The sequence below is a fragment of the Oryza sativa genome, chromosome 7, assembly GCF_034140825.1.
Source record: "Oryza sativa Japonica Group chromosome 7, ASM3414082v1".
Lineage (NCBI taxonomy): Eukaryota > Viridiplantae > Streptophyta > Magnoliopsida > Poales > Poaceae > Oryza > Oryza sativa.
The window spans coordinates 17,836,993-17,861,379 of NC_089041.1; the positions used below are offsets into that span (position 1 = coordinate 17,836,993).

General features: G+C 40.0%; 2 protein-coding genes and 1 long non-coding RNA gene across 3 annotated transcripts; 2 read left to right on the forward strand and 1 right to left on the reverse strand.

Annotated features, from left to right (window-relative positions):
* The first annotated feature begins 12,925 nt into the window (after positions 1-12,925).
* On the forward strand, positions 12,926-15,078 carry LOC4343238 (uncharacterized). The gene is made up of 6 exons (XM_015790106.3): positions 12,926-13,154; positions 13,332-13,398; positions 13,768-13,816; positions 14,054-14,098; positions 14,238-14,342; positions 14,762-15,078. Exons 1-5 carry the CDS (start codon positions 12,945-12,947, stop codon positions 14,302-14,304), a joined length of 438 nt encoding a protein of 145 aa, XP_015645592.1. The 5' UTR covers positions 12,926-12,944; the 3' UTR covers positions 14,305-14,342; positions 14,762-15,078.
* A 923-nt stretch (positions 15,079-16,001) lies between these two features.
* Positions 16,002-21,310, reverse strand: LOC4343239 (FT-interacting protein 3). The gene is made up of 2 exons (XM_015791407.3): positions 20,981-21,310; positions 16,002-19,226 (listed from the first exon to the last, which is right to left on the reverse strand). Exon 2 carries the CDS (start codon positions 19,179-19,181, stop codon positions 16,146-16,148), a length of 3,036 nt encoding a protein of 1,011 aa, XP_015646893.1. The 5' UTR covers positions 19,182-19,226; positions 20,981-21,310; the 3' UTR covers positions 16,002-16,145.
* LOC136357242 (uncharacterized) lies at positions 17,891-19,869 on the forward strand. The gene is made up of 2 exons (XR_010742439.1): positions 17,891-19,552; positions 19,638-19,869. It is a non-coding gene; the product is annotated as an uncharacterized lncRNA (long non-coding RNA).
* Positions 21,311-24,387: the final 3,077 nt, after the last annotated feature.

The window sequence follows — 24,387 nt, forward strand, 5'->3', positions numbered from 1 at the left end:
CATTGAGGCTGGTCCCAAAGATCAATATGTCATCGACATATAAACACAAGATCACTCCCTCTCCCCCACCATAGCGATAGTACACACATTTGTCAGCTTCGTTCACAACAAAGCCAGCAGATGTAAGTATATTGTCAATCTTCTCATGCCATTGCTTAGGCGCTTATTTGAGACCATACAAGGACTTCAACAGCTTGCACACCATTCCCTCCTGACATACCCATCTGGTTGATCCATATAGATCTCCTCCTCCAACTCTCCATTGAGGAAAGCTGTCTTAACATCCATTTGATGGACGAGTAGACCATGAGAGGCTGCCAGAGCGAGTAGTACACGAATCGTAGTCAAGCAAGCAACCGATGAATAAGTGTCGAAAAAATCCTCGCCTTCTTTTTGGGTATAACCCTTGGCCACAAGCCTTGCCTTGTACTTTTCAATTGTACCATCAGGCCTAAGCTTTTTCTTGAAAACCCATTTGCATCCTACAGGCTTACACCCATATGGATGCTCGACGACTTCCCAAGTACCATTAGACATAATTGAGTCCATCTCACTGCATACCGCTTCCTTCCAATAGTCAGCGTCAGGAGATGAATATGCCTCTTCAATGGTTCTTGGAGTATCATCCACAAGATATACAATGTAGTCATATCCAAAAGACTTTGCAGTCCTTTGTCTCTTACTCTTTCGAGTTGCTACAATGTTATCCTCCTCAGGATTTTCCTCAAGCGTTTGATCAATGTGTTCTATCGGCACAAAGTGCTCAGGGGATAAAATAGGTTCTTGACTAGAAGTGCTAGGTGCATTTTTCATAGGAAATTCATTCTCAAAAAATGTGGCATCTCTGGACTCAGTAATTGTACCAACTCGCATGTCGGGTACTCCAGAATTTACTATTAAGAACCTATATCCCACACTGTGGATAGCATAACCAAGGAACACACAATCTACGGTCTTTGGTTCAAGTTTACGCTTTTTGGCTATAAGTACATTTACCTTGGTCAAACAGCCCCATGTGCGCAGGTGAGAGAGATTTAATTTCTTCCTTTCCCATTCCTCGAATGGTGTTACTTCCTTATGCTTAGTAGGAATTCTATTCAGGACATGACACGCAGTCAATATTGCCTCACCCCACTATTCCTTGGAAAGTCCTGCAGTGTCTAACATGGCATTCACCATCTCAGTTAGAGTGCGGTTCTTTCTTTCAGCTACCCCATTTGACTGGGGTGAATAGGGAGGCGTCCTCTCATGAATAATTCTATACTCTTCGCAAAAAGAAATAAACTCATTGGAAAAATACTCACCACCCCTATCAGACCTTAACCGTTTGATTTTCCTTTCCAGTTGGTTTTCTACCTCATCCTTATAGATCTTAAAGTAATGTAATGCTTCATCCTTTGTTTTCAATAGGTACACATAGCAGAATCTAGTGCAATCATCTATCAGTGTCATGAAATATTTCTTTCCCCCTTTAGTCAACACGCCGTTCATTTCGCACAGATCGAAATGAACAAGTTCTAATGGTGCCAAATTCCTCGCCTCAGATGCCTTGTGAGGCTTGCGAGGTTGTTTCGATTGAACACAAGTATGGCACTTAGAGCCTTTGACTAAAGTGAATTTTGGAATTAAACTCATATTGGCTAAGCGTGTCATACAACCAAAATTCACATGACAAAGTCGCAAATGCCACACATTGGACTCATCATCATCATCGTTTACATGGTTCACAACTTTATTACACATATCATCCAAGGAAAAGCGAAACAAACCTCCGCTGTCATAACCTTTTCCAATAAACGTTCCATATTTAGATACGACACATTTATTGGATTCAAACACAAGTCTAAAACCATCTCTACACAGTAGAGAGCCGCTAACTAGATTCTTCTTTATTGAAGGGACATGCTGCACATTCTTCAGCTGCACAATCTTTCCCGAAGTAAACTTTAGATCGACCGTACCAACACCATGAACAGCCGCAAGCGATCCGTTTCCCATCAAAAAGGAGGAACCTCTCCCGACTTGATAAGAAGAAAACAGGGAAATGTCCGCACACACATGAATATTAGCACCAGTATCAACCCACCAATCAGGTGAGTGACACACAGAGAGAACTGTAGGTAAAAATTTACCATACCCCAATGTTCCTCTACCCTCACTAATAACCATGTTTGCAAACTTCTTGTCCTTGTGCTCAGGACAATCCTTGGCCCAATGCTCAGGCTTGCCACACAAAAAGAAATCTCCTTTTACCTTTCCCTTGCCTTTCTTCTTAAAATTGGTTGTAGCCTTGGGTTTGACGTCAGGTTTGACTTTCTTGTTGTTGTTGTTGGATGCGTGAGGGTTCTTCTTCTGCATCAAATTGGCGCTAGAACCTCCCTCGATCTTTTTGCACCGGTTATCCTTTGCCCTCACCTTCTCCTCAATACCCAAAGAGCCAATGAGATCAGTGACACTGAACTCTTGCCTCTTGTGTTTTAGAGAAGTAGCAAAATCCGACCAAGAAGGTGGCAATTTGGCAATAATGCCTCCAGCCACAAACTTGTCCGGCAACTCGCCGTTGTTGTTCTCAAGTTCCTTCAGCATCTGAATCTCATGAGCCTGTTCCACTACAGAACGGTCATCGACCATCTTGTAGTCATAGAACTGTTCCATGACATACAGCTTGCTGCCAGCGTCAGAAACCCCGAACTTGGCCTCAAGAGCATCCCACATGTCCTTCCCTGAAGGTATGTGCATATACACATCCACAATATTATCGGCGAGCACACTGATCATTGCTCCACGGAACAAGCAATCTGTAGCCTCAAACTTAGCCTCCTCCTCAAGAGAGAGAGGCGGTTCACTCGGTTTGCCCCGTGAGACAAAGAAACAATGCATCACCGTCAACCACAAAAGTGCACGTGCTTTCCATCTTTTATAATTTGAACCATCGAAAGCATGTGGTTTTAGTGATGCAGCAAAGCCAACTACCGAAAAAGACCTAACAAGTTTTTGGATTGTTGGAAATTTGGTCATAATTCGGCATATTTTAATCCAAAATATTAAGATAATAAACATGACATTTACAATATGAGTAGATCTAGTGACAGTGCTAGATGTATACAACTTGAGTATGCTTAATATGAAATAAGCATCAACATTTACAAAGTAACGCAATGCTGCCATTGCGAAGAGTATTAACAAAGAAACATCTAATAAAATCGGGAGAATGAAAGTATACCCCGAGAACGTCCCACCGCTGGATTTTGAGGTAGTATTGCCTCCATTGATGTCGTTCATCTTCTTGTCTCCAATCTCCGTTGACATCTTGGTGAAGGTGCCGATGCAGCAGCAGTAGCCGCGAAGAACAATAGCAGTCACGCTTGAAGCGCTACCCAAAAACTTGATCGCCCGCCTACCCGTGCAAGTTCTCAAGCGGACGGAGTTCCGGAGGCACCTGCTCGTCCCGTACACCTGTGCGCACAGGTGAACAGAACCGGGGAAGGATTCTGCAGCTCAGGAACAAAGGAGGAGGAACTCGAAGTGCAAGAGTCGTGAAGAACTTCTTCCGTCCTTTGGATCACTGCGGAGTATATATATGCGAGCGCGAGAGTAACGTTCGGAGTCATCAACCACGGTGTTTAATTTCGTAACCGACGCACTCGTTAATACGGAATCAATTCATGACATTTAATTCCGTAACCGACGGAATCAATTCACGACGTTTAATTCCATAAAGTTCATTGATACGAAATCAATTCTCCGTGCTTATTACCATCCGTTACAAAACGAGATAGCGCAGCAGTTGTCTGCCTCGCCTCTCCTCGCCTCGCCCCACTTGGTTGTCCGCGCACCATCTTAACCGGTCAACAGAAACTCTCCACTAGCTCCGTATTTAAGTTGAGACCTCTTCACTTAGATTTCCAAAGTGATATTATTATCCATAGCACTTAATGTGGGCCAATAGAATTTATTAGGATTTAATACAGGTGCTCCCTTATTTTTGAGTGCAGGTCACGGCAAGACAGGAAAAGGATTTGCTTAATGTTAAGATGTCACGCTAAGAAAAAAAAAAGAAGCATGTGCTCCAACTCCAACGCTTTGAAAGAGAGTGAATTTTCTTTGTACAACCATTATATTGCAAATGTAAAAATTATGTTATTTGAGAATACAATAGTGTAAAAGATTGGCGCTCCTAGATTTCTAATGCCATTGGAAAGCACCCAATACTTAAAAAAAATAGGGCGTCTGGTTCTTGCCATTGCCATTTTATTGAGGTGTACGTGAGGCTCGAAATTAGGCCAACTAGCCCACCACTTAGACCAACTAGACCAAATAGCCGGAAAACTCCAACTCGAGCTATGCTTTAATCAACTGTAGAGAATGGTTCAATGAACTGACTTTGGCCTGATATATATGATCCCTCTAGTCAAACCAACCATGATAAGTACGATCTTTGGTGAACGTCATTTAAGTGTATCCAAACCAAAAAAAAAAAGTGTATCCAGGCTTGGTTTAAGCACAGTAGGTGGCAAAATTACCAGTACTTACAGGAAATAAGTTAAATAAATTTAGTTATTTTGTGTGATTATTATGTAAAAAAAAGTTATTTTGTGTGATTTTATAGATTTGTACTCCCTCCATACTCATAAAGGAAGTCATTTAGGACAGCGACACGGTCTCTAAAACACAACTTTGACTTCTTGTTTCTATAAAAATATTTATTGAAAAGTAATATATGTATACTTTTATGAAAGTATTTTTCAAGACAAATCTATTCATATAATTTTTACATTTTCAAACTCAACAACTTGAGAGATATTTATGATTTATATTCCTAAGATTTGACTTAAACATTTTCCTAAACGACTTTCTTTATGAGTACGGAGTGAATATGTAAAATTAATTCAGGACGTGCAGTTCTATCGGTTGCATTTATGGGTAGCGGATAATATTCCACGCTAACAACAAACAGGTAGAGGTAGGGCACGCAGTAGGCTGTAGTTATAGGATTGAAAAATAGGGGGTCGGTAGTTGGCGCGCGTGTTTTCTCAAGTAAGGTAGAGATAATTTCGGTAGTAGTTAAGATTTTCTTTTTTTTCACGAGACTTTTTTCAACTAACAAATTGAAAAGAAATCTATATTTGAAATTAAATTTTTAAAATTTTAAACCTATATTTGAAAACTTTCAATCCAAGATTTGAAAACTTTCAATTTGAGGTTTGAAAATTTTCAAGTTTAGATTTGAAAATTTTTAAGTTAAGATTTGAAAAATTTTAAGTTAAGATTTAAAAATTTTCAAGTCATGATTTTAAAACTTTCAACTCAAAACATTTGAAAAAACACGTGTAATAAAAAAAAAGCAGAAAATAAAGAAAAAAATATCGCCAAAAGAAAAAGGAAAAAAAAGGGAAAATTGCAAAAAACTACCCCAAATATCACTATAAGTTTGAGATGGCCCCTATAAGAAGATTTGTTGCAAATCCCCACCTCTCCACCTCCTAATTCACCTTGGTTCGATTTAGGCACCTTCTCTCTACACATGCGTGATTTAGGCATCTCATGGCGTAATTAGCCAAGTCCCGCTCATCGTGATGATTTGTCAACAGGTCCCTTTTTGCATTAGATTGTGTGGCCTTAATTTTCTGATTAAACCGTACTAAACTTGCTATTTTGGGTCATCTGATCAATTACAACATATGAAATCATCAGGTCTAATCTAACTATATGATTACTGCTTAATGTTCAAATGTTTCTATATGCTCATTACGTCCCTGGAAAAAAAAAACGGATATGTTGTTCAGTCCAAAAGATATCGATTTGGAATATATAGCTAGGATACCATAAAAAACACAGTGAAATGGTCATGACATCACAACGAAATGATCAGTTTATACTGAACAAACATCATAATCTCTTGCACCCGCCAAGTGGGACTCGGTTGATTTTGCCACGAGATTCTTCAGGAATCACGCACGTGTGGAGAGAAGGTGCCTAAATCAAACCAAGGTGAATTAGGAGGTGGAGATTTGCAACAAATCTTCTTATGGTGAGGCATCTCAAACTCAGAGTGATATTTGGAGTGTTTTTTGCAGTTTTCCCAACGAGAAAAGGTCGTGTGGGAAGGAGCCACCAGCAATGTTGCTAGCGCGCGAATTAGCAATCCTGGGAAAATAGAGCTTTTCGGTCCGCTCCGGAGAAAAATCAAATACGATCGTGACAAATCTCTGTTACGAATATGGATAATTTCTACCAAATATGAATAGGAATTTTTTTTGGGAGGAGATACGAATACGAATATACTAACATTTCTGTTCCTGGCAGATATGCGGACGTTGTTGCTATACAAGTATCCACGCGAACACATAGCGTATCTCTGGCTCCTTTCTGCCAATTTTCTTAGTTCTTTAATGGTATTTTAGCCAACAACAATATGGTTGTGTTTAGTTTACCTGAAGTTTAGAAGTTTGGTTGAAATCGGTACGATGTGATAAAAAAGCTGCGTGTGTATGAAAGGTTTGATGTGATGAAAAGTTGGAGGTTCGAAAAAAAACTTTGGAACTAAACAGGACCTATATGCTACAATTATATACTTAAACATCCATTAAACCTCCTACAAACACTCTCAAGCTGTCACATGGCCTTTTATAAACGCTCATAAACTATCGTGTGGTGTTCTAATAAATTAGAAAAAAAATAAAAAAAAATTGATAAATATCTAACCATTGATTTCTTATTAAATTGGTGCATCCATAAGTTTTAACCATTAAATCTCTTAAAAATGGGATTTACTATAGTTGTGTCGACAGTTTTTTCTTCTATGGTTACATTCAGTACTCTAGCTGCCGTTGGATCTATGTTAAAGATCTGTGCTTCCATCCGACTTTTTTCTCGGGAAGAGTCCCGCTTGCAGCTATAGCAGCTAATTTTGTGCTACATACATGCATTCTAATTTAGCACTAACTTTCAAATACGAATTCCTATATCTTTTTTCCGATGTACTAGAGCATCACCGACAGTATTTCAATAATAAATTCCTAAAGTGAGAAAACCTATAGAAGAGAAGGCCTAAAATTAATTTCCTATAATCAAAAGTGGGCCTTTTCTACTCCTCACGCGCGCACCACGTGGCCAGCTCCTCCTTCATCTCATTATTTTTTTTCCGTGCGCGGTCATTTTTTCTCCTTGCACGCACAAGAGAGAGATTGGGAAAAAATCGTTCTCTTGAGGTGAGGAACGAGATATCCGGAGTTGAGAACCTGGATCACTGGGAGAGGATACTAAATAGAATGGCTGCGCGCGTTCTTTTCTGTGGATTGAAAACTATTTCCCTCCGCACAGAAAACAGAGCGATCTATTAGCACGTGATTAACTAAGTATTAGCTATTTTTTTAAAAAAAATGGATTAATATGTTTTTTAAGTAACTTTCGTATATAAACTTTTTTAAAAAAACACACCATTTAGCAGTTTGAAAAGCGTGAGCGCAGAACACGATGTAGAGGGGTTGGGAACAGTGAGCAAAGAACACAGACTAAGGAAGCTGTTGGTCATGCTCCTCGGATTTAGGAAAGTTCAGTCAAAAATTGCATCCAACGTAATCCCTAACCTGTCTCCCAATAATACTAGTTCCCAACTCCGGATATCTCGTTCCCCGCTTTAAGGGAGCGATTTTTTTTTTACGAATTGCTCTCTCCCGTGCGCACGGAGAAAAAAATCGCGAGATGTAGGTGTAGGGGAGGAGAGAAAAACTAATTTTATCTGTTGGTAGTTAAAGGGAGTGCCCACTTTTCATTACAGGAATTAATTTTAGGCTATCTTTTAGAGTGAGATTAGTTTTCTCACTTTCTATATTCTGTTTAGGAGCTCTGAGAAAAAATAGTTTTGAGAATTGATCATTGTCAATCTCTTGGTGATGCTCTTAGCAGTACGTACGGTTGACTCTAACTTTCAAATAATTATTGTCAACGCACGCTAACATGTTGATCAACCGTTGATCTGTGAAATCCAAGGGCTAAAAAGCTGATTATTATTTTTTTGCCAAAAAATATGTCAACAGATTTATAGATTTATAGATAGTCCCAAAAACACAAGGTAGCCTCACCCCCACTGTGGGCAAGTACGTACGTACTCTCTCTATCCGGCCACCCTCCAACCCTCCTACTCTATATCTTCTCCTATTTTTTTAAGCTAATAACTATATTTACATTATACATATCATCTCATCTATGACGGCCCCTCACATGTTTGAGTTTTGCAGGCCGTCACAATGAATTCATCTCAAACGGCCCAAAAAAAAGAGACCGACAAAGATATACTCGCATAGACATGTTAGATATGCATAGAAATCGAGCCCGTCACATATGACACCTATCGGTGATGAGCTCCAACTTAAGGCCCGACAAAGATAACCGATGATATCTTTGTGGGCCCTAATAGAAGCCCGTCACCGATGTCCATCATTGGTGACGGGCTCTAACTTAAGGCCCGGTTGAGATAACTATTAGGCTCATCATTGATGACGAGCTTTTGCTTAGGCTCGACAAAGATAACTGAAACCCATCACTGTTGTAAGTTTTTTTTGGCCGTTATAGATATTTATTACAGTACAAATACCCGAACTACCTAGTGTAATGGTTATCCCACTTCTCACTATTTTGATGGGAGTGTGAGCGGGCCGATTTTTGTCTCTGTTTTCCAAGAAAATCATAAATTGCAAATGGAATTGAAAAATAGTAGTCAATTCTCATAAATTTAGTAAATACTTACCTGCAAAATTTATATATAATACTTTTCCACTTTTTTCAGCTCAGGGATGGACCAAAGTTGGATGTATGGGAAAAACTGTATGACGTCATACCAAGGAGTATAGAAATGGTGTATTGGATATTATTAACGTCGCGGAGGAGGATAGGAAAACAAGAAATAGCGATTACATGTGTTGTACATGTGCAGATTACAAACATGAGAATATATTTGATAGCAGAGTGGACTGTGGACGTACACGCTTATCTGATACAAAGAGGTTTCATGGAGGACTACACATGTTGGGTGAAGCATAGAGAGCAAGAATCAGGAAGTGGTGCACAAAATCAAGAAGATGAAGATCATGAGCATGAATCAGGAAGTGGTGCACAAAATCAGGAAGATAAAGACTAGGGTTCACTCTCACTCAGATCTAGATCGAAAATTTTTCTAAGCTCTGCCACTCTCTGAACCCTAGCGGCGCCGCCCTCTGGGAGCCCGCTGCCATCCCCGAGCCCAACACCGTCGTCCACCGAGCCCGGCGCCAACCCCAAGCCAGCGTCGGCCGCCGTCGACCTCCTCCACACCGTCCTTGCCCCCGTCCTTGCCACCACCGCATCGACGTCCCCCGCCGTCCCCGAGCACGCCCACCGCCTCACCTCCTCCTCCGCTGGTTAGAAATTTTTGTGAATTAGTAGGATTTTTAGGATATGTTTTTGAATTAGTAGGATTTTTTTTGAATTAGTGAAATATATTTGAGATGTTTGTGTGTGATGGTACTTAGTGAAATTGTTGTGAATTAGTGAATTATTAGGATATGTTTGTGAATTAGTGAATTATTAGTATATTTTTTGAATTAGTGAATTATTAGGATATTTTTTGAATTAGTGAATCTAGGGTATTTTATTGATGTTAAGGTGATTTAGTGAATTATTAGGATATGTTTGTGAATTGGTGAATTATTAGGATATGTTTAGTGAATTATTAGGATATTTTTATATATATGAATTAGTGAAGTATTAGGATATATTTGTGAATTAGTGAATATATATGTATGGATGATGGATTTTAGTGTAGATAGTACGTAGGTTATCAAATTATCACATAATACAAGGTGCATAGGGTCCGAATTTGGTTTTATCGAGTTAGTGCATTCACAGAACTGATTAAGACACCTTCGGACCCAGCGCACCTCGTATTCTGTCATTTTTTTGATAATTATTCATTTATGTATGGATTTAGTTCCTTGGTTATCAAATAATAACACAATTTGAGGATCATAGTGATTTTAGGATTTAGTACCTAGGTTATCAAACCATCACAAAATACGAGGTTCTTTGGGTGCCAAGTTGGTTTGGTCGGGTTAGTGCTTGGACGGAACCGACCACGACACCTTGGCACCCAGAGCACTTCTTATTCTATTATTTTTGATAATTAAGGAACTTTAATAGGAAATATGTATGTTTAGGGTATTTTAGGGGTTTAATGCAAATGTATGAAATTTGTGATGTGAGTTACTAATTTAATTAATTTTGTGATTTTGTAAGTTATTTAGACGATGCCTCAGCAAGGCGAACCAATATTGATGACAACTAGAGGGTCCACAAGGACACGGACCCCTAGGATAGGGAACAAATTAAATCCCTAAGGAACGGTACACCATAATAGAGGTGAACCACCTAGGAGTGTTGATAAGTCCCCCAAATGTTCTGAAGAGGTACAAGTTGATATGCGGGGTCATAGCGAGGGAGACCTTCATCATTTTGGAGGATGACATCAACCTAGTACCCGAAGCCGAGAAGAACGCTGCTTAGCTAAAATTCAAGGAGAGCTTCGACTATCTTGCAGCCGATGAGGATAGGCTCAAGAGGGCGGCTTTCAAGAATATGGGAAATTCTTGGAAAAACTTTAAGTCCAGGATGGTCAGTGAGTACGTCCTCAACCCGGCTACTCTGGAGCCATTTGGGACCTTCCCGTTCATCACACGAACTGTGTGGGAGTAGTTCTAAGACAAGAAGTCGACCCCCGAATCCTGGGCCATAAGCGAGGGTTATCGGGCACTCCAGGGTAGGAACTTGCACCCGCATCGGCTTGGCACCGGAGGATATGCCTGACAGTACCCTCGGCATAACACAATTTACAGCAGCGCACCGTATCAGAGGTGGTCTCTCGAAACACCAGGAGGACATAGTTAGGGGGTATTGGCTACATGATTGTATACTAACAAGTGTAAACTACTGACAACTATATATTAGAAGTATATGAACGATTCTTTTTTTTATTCATCCTCCACTTAGCCTAGATTATATTTTGGCAGAGTAGTTCTTAGTTCTTTCTTCTGTGTGTCACCCTTATCATACTCACGAATTAATTAACCCCAACATAGATTTTGATCTATACAAGTAATATATGAATTATTAGCATAGTACTCTCTTATCATATGTTCCATTGGGATTAAATAAATATGATACCTTGGATTACTCATGGATGAAATGCTACAATGGTATATACGTGCGATTGCGGATTATATCTGTGACCATAAATTTACCAAGAATATTTCGGTGTCATTGCTTTGAATTATATTTCTATTAATGTTGTTAAGAAATATCAACAGGGAGTTGGCCCGAGGAGGGAGGAAGAAAAATAGAGGGACGGGAAGGGGACTTTGGGCTGGGAAGGGAGAGGGGGGAGAATTTTGGGCTTAAAAAGGCCCAAAGGAGAGACAGAATTATTTTATATTTTTCTTTTTATAAAACTCTAAAAATTGGTTATGTTGATTAGAATTATTTATAGTCCTATGAAAATTGAAGCAAAATTTTAGGGTTCATTTTAGGCTATGGAGAATTTAAGAAAAATACATTCGAACTTTTCTTGTTTTATTGTTTGTTATATTTTTTAGGATTTTAATAAATTCTATTATTTATTTTAGAGAATGATTTATAATTTGGGATGAATTTATCATGGCACGCCAAATCTCCACTGCCGCAGAGGCCTCCTAGCAAGTTCTTTGTATTTTCCCTTTGCCTTCTTCCTCTTTAGGTAACATTTTGATTGGTGTGGTATGTGCTCGATGGAATCTCCTTATGAGGACAGAGAAAAGGAGATGAGGGAATTTGTATGTGAAGGAAACAGTTCAAAGTCCCGTGTCTTTTATTACGATGTGATTTCCTCTTTTGTGATTGTATCCATGGACCTCCGAAAGGATTGTATCACTGGTATAAGCCTCTTTCGGCTTGACTATGTGGCATGTCCTTGGACTGAAACACAAGTGCTCAGTACTAGCCTTGAATTGTGCTCTTTCTTCTTGATGAAACATATACATAGAGGAGAGAAGGTAGGGAAAACAAGAACAAGGATGCCTCACACGTTCTCGGACACAAGGGTTCCATTTCAATGTTGTTGGAAGAAGGTTATGGTATGTGTTGACCACGACGATAGCGATAGCCATGGCGACAATAGGATCTTAGTGGGAGCCATTGAAGGTAGGGTAAAAATTTAAGGGTTAATTAAATCCATGCCACTGCAACTTTGCTAAATTTAAAAAATACCACTACTATTCGTCGTATCGGCTACATGCCACTGAAAAGTTCTAAAATTAGAACCATACCACTCCCGTCGGTTTTTCTGTCATCCTCTCTCACGTCTATCATTGGTTTCTAGATTTTGGATGTAGTTTTTATTTATATTTTTATATCACGGCGTTCTACGACTACTCATTGATGGCCGCGATCGACACGGTCGTGCTCCTCATCATGGTCGCTGCGCTAGGTTTCCTCATGGTGCCTTATGCGAAACTGTAGATCCGGGGGTTGGGGCTCGGTGGTAGTCTTGACATGCTCAACTTCATGGCGCTCCTGGCGTGGACCGAGTTCGACCTTAACTGGAACAACTTCACCAGTGCAATCAGAGAGCAGCGGGGAGGCATTGTCAGCGCCGAGATTTGGGTCTGAGAGGAGCATAAGCAGAGAAAGAGGAGAGAATGAGGAAAGACAGAGGTAGAAGATGGGGACATTTTCATCCAATACATACAAAATACTATCTTAGTGGCATCATTATAGATATGCAAATAGTAATAGCATATTTTGAAACCACCTAATTTCTAATGGCATATAGGAGTATCTAATTAACAAAAAAGGAAAAGGAAAATCACCTCACTCTCCCATCCCCCTTCTGTTCCACGACACGGCCTGCCCACACGGCACGGTAAGCCCAACCCAAGATGGAAGAACCCGCCGCCGCCGCCGCCTTTCCCGATCCGCCGGAGGACCCCTCCCCCTCCCCCTCCTCCGCGCCTTCTCCGGCCGCCGCGGCGCCTCCTCCGGGGCCGAGGGAGCTGGCGGCGGCGATGGAGGCGGTGGAGCGGGACGTCGCCGCCATCTCCGACAGCTACGCCTCCCTCTTCGCCTCCCTCCGCGTCGCCCTCGCCAACGTACGTACGCACTCACGCACGCGTAACTGGACTAAGCTCCCGCGGCTTCTTCCACCCTCCACCCTTCGCTCGCTTCTCCCATTTCTCCGCCTCGCTTCGTTTGCTGCTCGTTCGCTTCGCTCACTGATATATTGTAGCCTAACCCTCTTGCCGCAAAATTGAATTTTAAAAAAAAAGGTCACCTCGACGTCGGCGGAGAACATGGAGTGCCTGGGAGACGTCGTCGGCCGCCTCCAAGAATCCGGTGAGGATGTTTGCTTACGAATCTGCAAATTTCTCTCGATTTCATCATAAGGGTAAACGATTGGGGGGAAAAATTATGTTATAGGGGGGTAAGGCTGTAAGAGTGTGCGACATTTACCTCTGAATGCTAATTCTTGTATGGTAGTAGTTTGCATCCGGACATGGTGCCCTTTATTTTGATATTGTAGTTGGTAATTCGATCATTTCGCCAGGTTTGCTTGCGCATTGGACTGTCATATTTTCTCTTTGTACAGTTGGGGTGTCCTAATGTTGATTGTATCGTTGGTTGGTTGCTTTATTTTTCTGGATAAAAAAGAATGATTAGATTCGACCAGGTGGCGATTTTTACCTTTTTACTCTGTCCCTGCAGCACTCGAAGCTTCTTCGAAAGGAAATAAGTACATCAATTCGTGCTTGAGGTGATCACTTTCAGCTAATCTTCGTCATCTTTCCGTTTTCTGCTACATCTATTTTTTCTCTATGAATGTAGATGGGCTAATTGTAGTGATTTTATAGCTTATTGTATGGGTGTTCCCTTTCCTGTTTCATCTGTAACTGTAAAAGCATTCATCCTTGAAACTGTGGACTGTTTATATATGAAATAGTAATTTTGCTTTCAGTTCCTTCATACATTATTTTAATGACCTATATTGCAGGTTGAATGAGGAAATGAGAGGTCTGGAAAGCCTAGCCATGCAACTGTATCCTTTGTTAGTTTTTATAAATTTGTTCTCCTGGATCTATGTCATATAATTAATCAAACACCATTTTGCTGTGCAGTTTTATTAGTTCTGAAGTATATTCTGTTATTCATTTTGTAAGCCTTAATATTTGTAAAAGAAAGATTTTACGGAAGAATGTTGATTCACTAGACTTGGCTGTCAATCAGTTGCTCCGCCTCCCCTAGTCAGTTGCTGTTATCCAGTAGGCAGTAGCTAATGCAAGGTAACTACCACTGCTATATGATTTTTGGGGTCATATGCTTTTAATTCTTTTTTAGTTTTTTATATGTGCAGTAAGTGTTTAATGCTTTCACAAAAAGTTAACAGCTAGAAATGGTTTTTAGATTTTCTGCAATTTGGTTTCAAAGCATGGACATGCTACTCCACATGTGGCCTATCTGATGATGGACCCCTTGTTACTACATCTCTTTTATAAATGCACCATTATTAGCTGTTGGGGAAACACGAGCTTTATTAAAAAGAGATAAATTAATTGTTAACAGAGAGTGTTCATTCATGGCCTGATGGCCTCATGAATTGACTACCCGAAATATATATTTATTATGTATATCTGCATACTGATAGTTTATATTCTGGTATGTTGTGTTATGTACTGATTCTTTTATAAATCATGTACTGCAGGAACATGTAATGACATTGTTTCAGCAATTATACATAATAACTCGCGCTCCAAGACAGCAAATGCTATAATCTGAAATGGCACACACCAGCAAAGGAGAAGATTTACCTTGTGTGGCAATATAAAATACTACATCCAGTGTTTCACTTCATTTCCTCTTCTATATGTGTGCTTATGAGCTCCGTATTTGTATAGTGGGTTATTCAATTCAACCCATGGTGACATAATATCATTATCTGTAAATTGGCTATAAAGACTATCTTCATCACTTTGTTCTAACTCCATTCAAAAGAAAGCAATAAAGATCCTTTTTATTGTTTGTTTGTTTGTTTGTTCTACTATTACCCTGTCTCCGTTTAGCCATCATTTGATCTATCCTATGTGATCACTTGATTGTGTTAACACATATACAATTTCTTGACGTGTTGTTTGTTCGGTCAACTTATTTTAAAGTTTAAATATTCTCATATGAATAGGTCTGCACTCAATAGCTACGCTAGTTGCATTATGAAGGGAACTTAAAGAGTGTTATCTTATCATGGACACTTATTGGACGTGCACATAGTACCTTTTCATGCTATTTTTTGCTCTTCATGCTTATGTTTGTACTTAAGCAGATTCCATGTGATTGCATGATGGAGCCAGAAAAGATGAAGGTCTGTGCTACTCTCAAATTTGTAAGGCTTGTATAGTGTTTTATCTGCTCCTAATTGCTATGGTTGATTTTTACATTTTTATTTTATTCTTTTACTTAACATGACTTGAGTATGTTAAAAAATGTGAATCATAGCTACCACTAGTTTGCAGGCAGCCTTGTAATTCCATCACTATTGTTGCTCTCCAATATGTTGGTTGATGCCATATATTTTTTTGGTTCTTCAGATCCTAGGAGGGTAAAGGTGCTGCTTCAAATGAAGAGCACAGAATGAATCTCCAGATTTTTCATAGGCAGTAGGTACTGATTCTCATGCTCGTAATACATTCAGATTTTTATGCTCAGATTTAAGCACGGCTATTTATTTGAAAGAGACTTTATTTAAGCACGGCTATTTATTTGAAAGAGAATTTATTCAAGCATGAGTATTAATTTTTATTGAACATAGGATAGATTCCTCAGACGTATCAAATTCGGTACTCCTTGATTGTGCCAATGTTGATTCAATTGGACAAACTACTGTTGATAATGATTCTTGTAAGCTACTCATAGTATGCAATTTGAATTTCAATATCAAGTCAAGAAAATTATCTGTTGAACTGGACTTATTTTATCCTCTCAGATGAAGCAACAATTACAAATATTAATGTATTTCCCTTAATGCTATCATACAACAATATACTGAAAAACAAAAAATAAATACACAATTGGATATTGATCTCTGAAAATATTTATAGCAAAGAATCTGTCTTTGCAGGTAGCCTCCTGAAGAAGTTCACAGGTGCCGATGGAACCTTATGACGAAACCGTGGGTGCCTCATCCAGAAGAAACCAAGGCAGAGTGCAATCACTTGGAATGGTGTCACATACAAGATAACTGCAGTAAGCAGGCAAAACAATAGGAACATAGATGTTGCCCTTGGATCCCTCCAGCTGAGCAGCGACTGCAGCCTCTCTCCTTGAGTTGCAATGTCCCCAACAACTGTCTGTATCCTCCCAGCAACATGCCGTAGCCTGTCATACCTCATCCTAACCAGATCTGGACTCTTTGATGTTGGGAATGTATCAAATTCTTCATCAAGCTCATCTGGGTTTGTCATATCGGCATGAGATATCCTTGTGTTCATATGAGGTGGGAAACGCGGCCGGAACCGGTAATTCCACAATCCTATCAAGAACATGTAGAGGAAGATTGTTGGGAGGATAAGGTCTGGGTAGAAGACAAGCATGATAAATAGCACATGAACTAAAACTGTTGTGACTGGGTTTTTCCACTGACAAACGTCGCCAAACCACTTTCCTGCAGCAATGAATCCGGAGAAGACTTGCATAAGACGGAAGAAGTTAGCCTTGCTTCGCCGCATGCTCCACAGGTGTGAGCGGGCATCTGACATGAACTCAACAACTTCCCTGCGAACTGGTGGCTCCATGCGCCCTAGACGCTGTGCGACAAGTTGCACAGCTTGGTGGCGGAGCATTTCCTGCTGCACTATTGACAGTGGTTGCGCGTAATGCATCTTGGGCAAGAGGGGCCGAGAATATGTGAAGAGCACATTGAGAAGGGATGTGGCTGTGAACCTGATGGCCAGGTGGAGTTCTCCCATTTTCTTAACTCCTGATGGGTGGAGGACAAGTAATGGATACGTGTGTGTGTACACCCTCCCAGTCTCAAGAGTTGAAAGCCGAATTCGCACTTTCCCGATGGGCTTGTCCATATGGCCGGGGGAACTACTGTGGTTGCTGTCTGCAGATATGTGGCAGTTGTCAAATAAACCAATGGTGAGCACTGTTCCATGGTCGAAGACATCCCATGTGTACTGTTCATTGAATCTAGGGTTCAAGTTGTCAACAATAGTACGTGTCCGCACCCATTTCTGACCATACTTGGCAACACAATATGCATCGCATGACCCCCGCTCATGCTTGGTCTTTGTTGGATTGAGCCCATTTGCACTTAGAATGCCAACTTCAAGCAGACCGATTGGTGGTTTCCACAGCTGCTTCATTGTTGGCCGGAGATCGCTACAGTACTGTGTGGACTCATCGAGCACATGGTAACCACCTTCAAGGCAAATACGAAGTTGCACCTTTGCATAGAATTTATCTTCCTTTAGTTGGTTCAGATCAATCAGTCCTGGCCTTCTGAGATCAAACCATGCTGGCAGCACTGGCTTATGGTCAGCCCTCCTTGGAAGCCTTGCGAGAGGTATCATAGTTTCACCAATCACTTCATCCTTGTTCTGAGCAACTCGATCCTCTATTTGTATGATCAAGTCCTCCTCGAAAGGCTCTGCCGCGACAAACATCATCTCCTCATTCCACATGAAGTTTCTGGTTGGTGAGCGAGCTGGCCTTGTCTTCAGCATTTGGTGGCCCAGCCTCACCTTAACAAATACATCAGGTATGTGGTTCTCCATTGGAAATATATCCTGTGCCCCAATTACATTGACCCTCACATACCACATTCTGGGTACAGGGTAGACCTTCCCACGGATGTAGTTGTGAAGATGGGAATCAATTGGTTCTGATCCTGCGTGGATGGCACTTGGGAAGCACTCATCTGCTTGAGTTCCATACCAGACAGCGAGCATCAGCTCCCCTTTATCCCTGTGCCCTTCCTTCCCCACAAGTCGATACCACTCTGGTGCCAATGGGCTGTCAGGAGGGACCCTTAGTGGTACCTCATTTAGATCTATTGACACCCGGCCAACATAATCATCCCGAATGAAGTCCTTATCCTTCACAATAACTTCAAGTGACGTTGACTGCATTACTTCCCTAGGGAAAGCAAACACCTCATCCCACTCAGGCCTCTGGTTCTTCTCAAAGTGCCTTGTCTTCATTTTGTAGTTTCCGAGGTGCACCTCAACATAAGGATCAAGACTCCCAGTGATGTCCATGTGGGGCAGATCACGGGCCTTAACCACACGCACAAATAGGTACTGCATCTTCTCAACAAGGTCGTATGCCCCTGCCTTTTCACCGGGGATCACCCGGCCGCCAATAACACGTCCGCCACCAAGTGTTGGGCTTGTTTCCTTCAGCTGGAATTCTACAGGCTGCTGCTGTGGACCTTGAGCATACATCCTCATGACTGGAGGTGGAGGACCTTCAGCTTTGTTCCCGACAGCAGAGTAGGTTTTCTGTTGCTGTTGTCCGTATGAACTTTCAGGGTAGTATGGCTGCGCAGTCATTGGCTGCGGACGGTGCTGGTGCTGTTCTTTTGGTAAGTGTTGGAATTGCCTCACTTGATCTGCTCTGGTCTCCTGGAAAGGATTTGGAATGGCATTGGCGGCTACCTGCTCTTGGGCAGTCGTAGGCGTGCTTATGAAGTCGAACTCCTGACCAGGAGCGGACACTCTGACTGATGGATCATCTGTAAGGAACACCCTGAGACCGAGCTCACCACGAGCACGGGATAAGATCGTGCGCTTCTCCAGGGGGTAGTGAAGAGGTGTGGCATCTGAGTGGCTGACAAAGGATGTACCGGAGATCCGAACCTTGCCAAGGCAAGTCTTGGAATTGCTGGCGCGGTTTGCGTGGTACACATACGCCTCGAGGTCTTTCTCAGTGAGGCGGGATGGATCAGATATGTTGAAGTAGAACTGCTCGTTCCAGACAGGGTTGATATCCCTCTCTTTGATGGCTGTGCGGAACTTCTGGTCATCGAATTCGATCTCGACATAGGGGTTGCATGTGCCCTGCTCTTTTGGTAGGAGGTCATGAGCACTGGTAACCTCCACCCCAAGCTTAAGATTGCTCATCATGTTCTGCCACTAGATCTTGTACCTCTGCAGCAGATTTTCTTTATCCTGAAATTAGAACAAGAACATGTATTTAGAAACCTGCCATTGCTGAAACCAGAGAGGTAGCTGGCAGCGTAACTACCACTTTGACAAATGTTCTTGGTTGCAACAAGAGATGAAAAAACAAAAGAAGGTTATTGCAGAAGAAAGTTGTGCCAGCTAAAGTTGGTTGGGAAAGTTTTGTTGGGATATCGAATGCCCACAAGATTTACTTTTTCCCAAGGAATCATAAGATTGGTAGTAGGAATCATCAGGTTGTTTGAAGCATATCCCGCACAGAATGTTCAACAAGAAAAGTGTTGACAACAACATGAAAGGATAAAGAAGAAAAAGTATGTCTCCTTTCTGCAGATCTTTGTATTCACATCAGCTGGATATCAGTTTTTAACTCCCTGTCTGGAATTTACATCTTTACAGATGGAAGCTATCTATCATGATAGGAGTATTCTGCCTCAATTTCAAATCTTTGGAGGGTTGCTACATACGTGTACGCTTGAAATCTCTATTAATTACATCCTACAAGTATCTTTACTACAATAGAAGTATCTTTAAAAAATTCAATTATACCCAGATGATGACATGTTGATGCACACATAGTCATCAATCAACATTTAGACTCTAAACACATATTAAATTCAATCCACAGATAGCTGCATGCATGCGTATAAAATGTGCTGAAATAATAAGTTACAAGTAAACCCTCAGCAGCATTTGGTAGACCAGATGTGAGGGGTAGGGAAAGTGAGAGGCCACCGGCCACCCTCTTTTCTGATTGGGACATCCATTGTAACCACATAAACAATTGATCAAAAATATTATTATAACATAACAGAAACATCAATTTTTATTAAAACAAGAAAATAAGAAGCATAAGCCGGTATGAATACGATGCCTGTTTACTATTACTACAGCCTAATTAGCTTCCTGGAAAACGCTTTGATTAACAGTGATATGTGGTCAGATGACATAAATGAAGAAACAGGATTCTCAGGTCTGAAAGGTAGCATTTGAATTGTTCAATTAAAAGCACAAATGGGCATGAGCTCAGAATGGAGAAAAAAAAGTAAGAGAAACTTTGATGGATGGACACCATGGAGCATGGACCATTTCTTGCACCTTTATTGGAAAAGGTTGGCAGGTGATGGCTAAGAGATGGGGGAGGGTGTCACCATTGGAGTTAAGTGAAGTGCTCCATGATGTTGCATCCATCCATACATACATCAGATATCAAAATCATGTTTATTCATGTGATAGTCTCTATTCTCTAGGAAGTTCAGGCACTTCATTAAATAGATGGAGCAAGGACCAAATGAAATTAAATTGGAGATCTCAACAGAGAAAATAGGATCTGTTTTCACATTTTTGTGCCTCCTTGGTTGAACTTTGGACGGTTTTATAGGAACTGAAATTTCATCTCCCTTCCTCAACTCAGAGTACCATAAACAAATCTGCAGCCCTCATAGTAAACAATCTAAGAATTCTTCCTCCCTTACCTAGTTACCTAACTAATAACTTTCATCCGTTCAACAAAAATAACTAATACAAATTTCAAAACAAAAGAGGGGGGTGAAGAAAAAGCCAAGACAAACATACCAAAACTTCTCTCGGGTACAAAAACAGAATATGATTAAATTCACCCAAAAACAGACTAAATCAGCCACGCAGAAGCACAAGACGGACTCTAGAAAAGAACTAAAGCAAATCCGGAATATTCAGAGCAAAGCAAAACATGCAGAGGTGTCAGCAGGGAGGGTGGTAACCTTGAGAGCTACGATAGAAGCCGGCAGAGAAGCTTCTGCTCCACGTGTTCTTGATGTCTTCTTCTTCTTCTTCTTCTTCTTCTTCTTCTTCTTCTCCGTTTTGATTGATTCAAAGTGGAGAGGAAAGAGAGAGAGAGAGAGAGAGAAAGAGAAGCGTACGGGACTATGGGTTATCTATCCTCTTCGCGGCAACAAGGAGAGAGGAGGAGGAAGATGAGGACAACTGGCCACACGGAGGAGCAGCCGGAGAAAACCCCAACGTATGGTAGGGAAATGAAAACGGCAGGTAGCTAGCGAGAGGAGGAAGAAGAAGACGACGACCCCGAAGACGTAAGAGAGAGATGGACAGGGATAGATATAGAGAGGCAGATCATTACCCCAGCCTATAGAGCGAGAAACACATGCAAATAGTTGTTGCTTAATTGCGTGTTAAGGTTATTAAGATATTATTACACTGCTTGGGAGGAGCTGAGCCGAAACCAGCGTGTGAAAAGGGGTTAATTTAGAAACAGCAGTGCCTATTTAAACAAGGATTAAATGCTCTCTTAGGAGGAACCCAAACAGGATTGTGTTTTGTTGTCTGTACTTGCATTGCTAGTATAAGGGTGAAAACAGTAGAACATGGTCGGAAACAGTATATTATTTTTTATGGGAACGGTTTTTGGTTGGTCATGAATTTTTTCTATATACATCAACTTAACTATTTAGTGACGATTACAATATAGTTCTGATAGATATGTAAAAAAAAAAATCAAAATTTATACTTTCTCCGTTTCATAATGTAAGACTTTCTAGCATTGTCTACATTCATATAGATGTTAATGAATCTAAATATATATGTGTGTCTAGATTCATTAATATTTATATCAATGTGAGCTAATGTTTTACATTATGAAACAGATGGAGTATATTGGTTGAAAATGGTACCACTTTTACGAAAATGATATTTCGAACGCTCAGGAATTTCAGCCACCGTTTTTGTTATAAATGAACAATGAAAGAGATTTCGTTTTAGGTAAAATTAATCAAGGATTGTTCTGTTCAAAACTTACTGTTTTTTAATATGATTATTAGATGTGATTAACCAAGATTTTTTTATGTAAATAATCAAAAGGATTGGGTTAACAGCGACAGGTGGAATATACATACACGGATCAGAAGCGTGGCGACGGATCAACGAGAGGCTGTCATTTCCGTCGCATTCCGACGCTGACCCTTCACTACTGTGGCTGGCCACTACTGTTTTGTCTGTTTATTTCTTGGTGTTTGCTTGCTTGATTATTATTCCCCTTTTTTCCTGCTTGCTTTCTTGCACACTAATACCCCCATTTACTTGTGGTCCTTTTGTGATAATTATCACGCTGAATCCCATCGTTTTTTTTAACAGTCCTTACCTATCATTGCAGTGCTAGTCAACCGTCAATGCACTGGCGGTTTTTGGGGGCATTATACTGGCGCTGATTTTTTTTTATTTGGTTTTGTTTTAACAATATAACTACCTACCCCACGATGTAATACTGCTAGTTTATAGTTTAGCAGATTTTATTAATTAGTCGTCGTATCATCACATGATAATTGCAGATCAGCTCTCGTTTTCTTTCTTGACTCGACATGCACTAACCAAAAAACTAGTCGGGGACTGCACGCACGTGCCGGTGCAACCAGCCTCTCTTTTTTTCTTCCCATTTAGCACCAGTTAATTTGTAAGAAAAACGTACTCTCTCCGTTTTCAAAATATTTGGCACTTTGACTTTATAATAACGTGTTTGACCATTCGTCTTATTCAAAAAATTTAAATAATTATTTATTCTTTTCATATCACTTGATTCATTGTTAAATATACTTTCATGTACACATATAGTTTTACATATTTCACAAATTTTTTTAATAAGACAAATGGTCAAACATATGCTAAAAAGTCAACGGTGTCAAATATTTTGAAATGGAGGGAGTAGAATTTAGAGGATTTTAATCTATATATGAAAATTTCCAAAGGAAAGGTCTTTGAAACGATTAATTAATCCTATCATTTTCTTGAAATCCTATAAAACAGATAATCCTATAAAATTTTAGAGAAAAGTTAACAATAGCTCCAACCTCTTAAAAGATATTTATGTGAGTCTATCTCTCTCCCTTGTCTCACGTCTTTCCTGTGGTAGAGTAAATTGCATTGGTGGTACACAAACTTGTTAGGATGGTGCAATTTAGTACATAAACTTATAAAATGCCCATTTCAGCACATGAACTTGTCTAGTTTGTGCGAACGAGGACCTAAATATCATTGTTCGGTTTTTTTCATCTTTTTCTACTATCACTATATCATATTCTATTTTTTATTGAGAAGGTGTATGTCTAATAGCAACCTTCCTAGATATAAGTTTACATAGTATATTAATCAGCCCCTGAATAATAAGATTAGCCATGTAGTTTCCTTTTCGCCTTCCTCCGCACGCACCAGACAATTTTATGCACCAAAACGAGTATTTTACAAGTTCATGCACTAGATTGCACCCACTTGGCAAGTTAATGTATCGGTGATACAATTTACATCCCTGTGATATATTCAAAGGACATTTTTTTTATTTTTCTTGTATTTTACAATCCTTTATTTTGCACATGCATTCCTATCCAAATCATGCAATTTTTTTATATTTTCTTTTGTATAAGAGACCACTTCTCTTTTCAAAATTTATGAGCAATTGCTTAGTTTTGATTGACTACGATTTTGTTGCTTAGTTTTCGTCAAGTCAATGAGCACCAACAACATTTTGTCATTGACGCGTGTCATGTGGGTTTGCTAGTATAACAACCATCATTATTTTACAATCTCGGAAAAAAGGGCGTTTTCATGCTAATCTAGGATTGATGATTATGAGCTACTAGTATCTATCTATTGCATCGGATCCAATAGTTTTTGGTTCCATTATACTGCACCTATTAAAATGGGTTTATAATTTTTACAGGGATAACTAAAATTAAAATTGGAAGGCATGACTGTAGAACAAATATACTCCCTCCGTATTGTAATATATGACGTCGTTGATTTTTTATGCCATTCTTAAAGAACATTTGATGATAAATCAAGCCACAATGAAATAAATGATAATTACATAATTTTTTTTGATAAGATGAAAGACCAAAAGTCGACAAAAAAGTCAATAGCGTTATACACTAAAATACGGAGGGAGTACTTTCAAATAGATTACACTATAATAGATTAATGGTTTAATTTATTCCTTTAAAACTTTCAAATATTTTTTTAAAATAATTATGGAAACTAATGGTTAGATTTAGATTCTACTGCTCCCTCTATTCCAAAATATAATTACCTTTAAATTTTAAATTTATTTTAAATATAGCTACCTAATATTGCCACTCTTACAAGTGGTGCTAAATTATTTGCCACT

What these genes read in the sequence shown, in the direction of transcription:
- LOC4343239 (XM_015791407.3), bottom strand. Translation starts at nt 19,181, where the DNA reads ATGATGAGCAATCTTAAGCTTGGGGTGGAGGTTACCAGTGCTCATGAC.
- LOC4343238 (XM_015790106.3), top strand. Translation starts at nt 12,945, where the DNA reads ATGGAAGAACCCGCCGCCGCCGCCGCCTTTCCCGATCCGCCGGAGGAC. An exon ending in TCCGCGTCGCCCTCGCCAAC is followed by an intron (nt 13,155 to 13,331) that starts GTACGTACGCAC and finishes TTAAAAAAAAAG; the next exon opens with GTCACCTCGACGTCGGCGGA. An exon ending in GAAAGCCTAGCCATGCAACT is followed by an intron (nt 14,099 to 14,237) that starts GTATCCTTTGTT and finishes TATTTGTAAAAG; the next exon opens with AAAGATTTTACGGAAGAATG.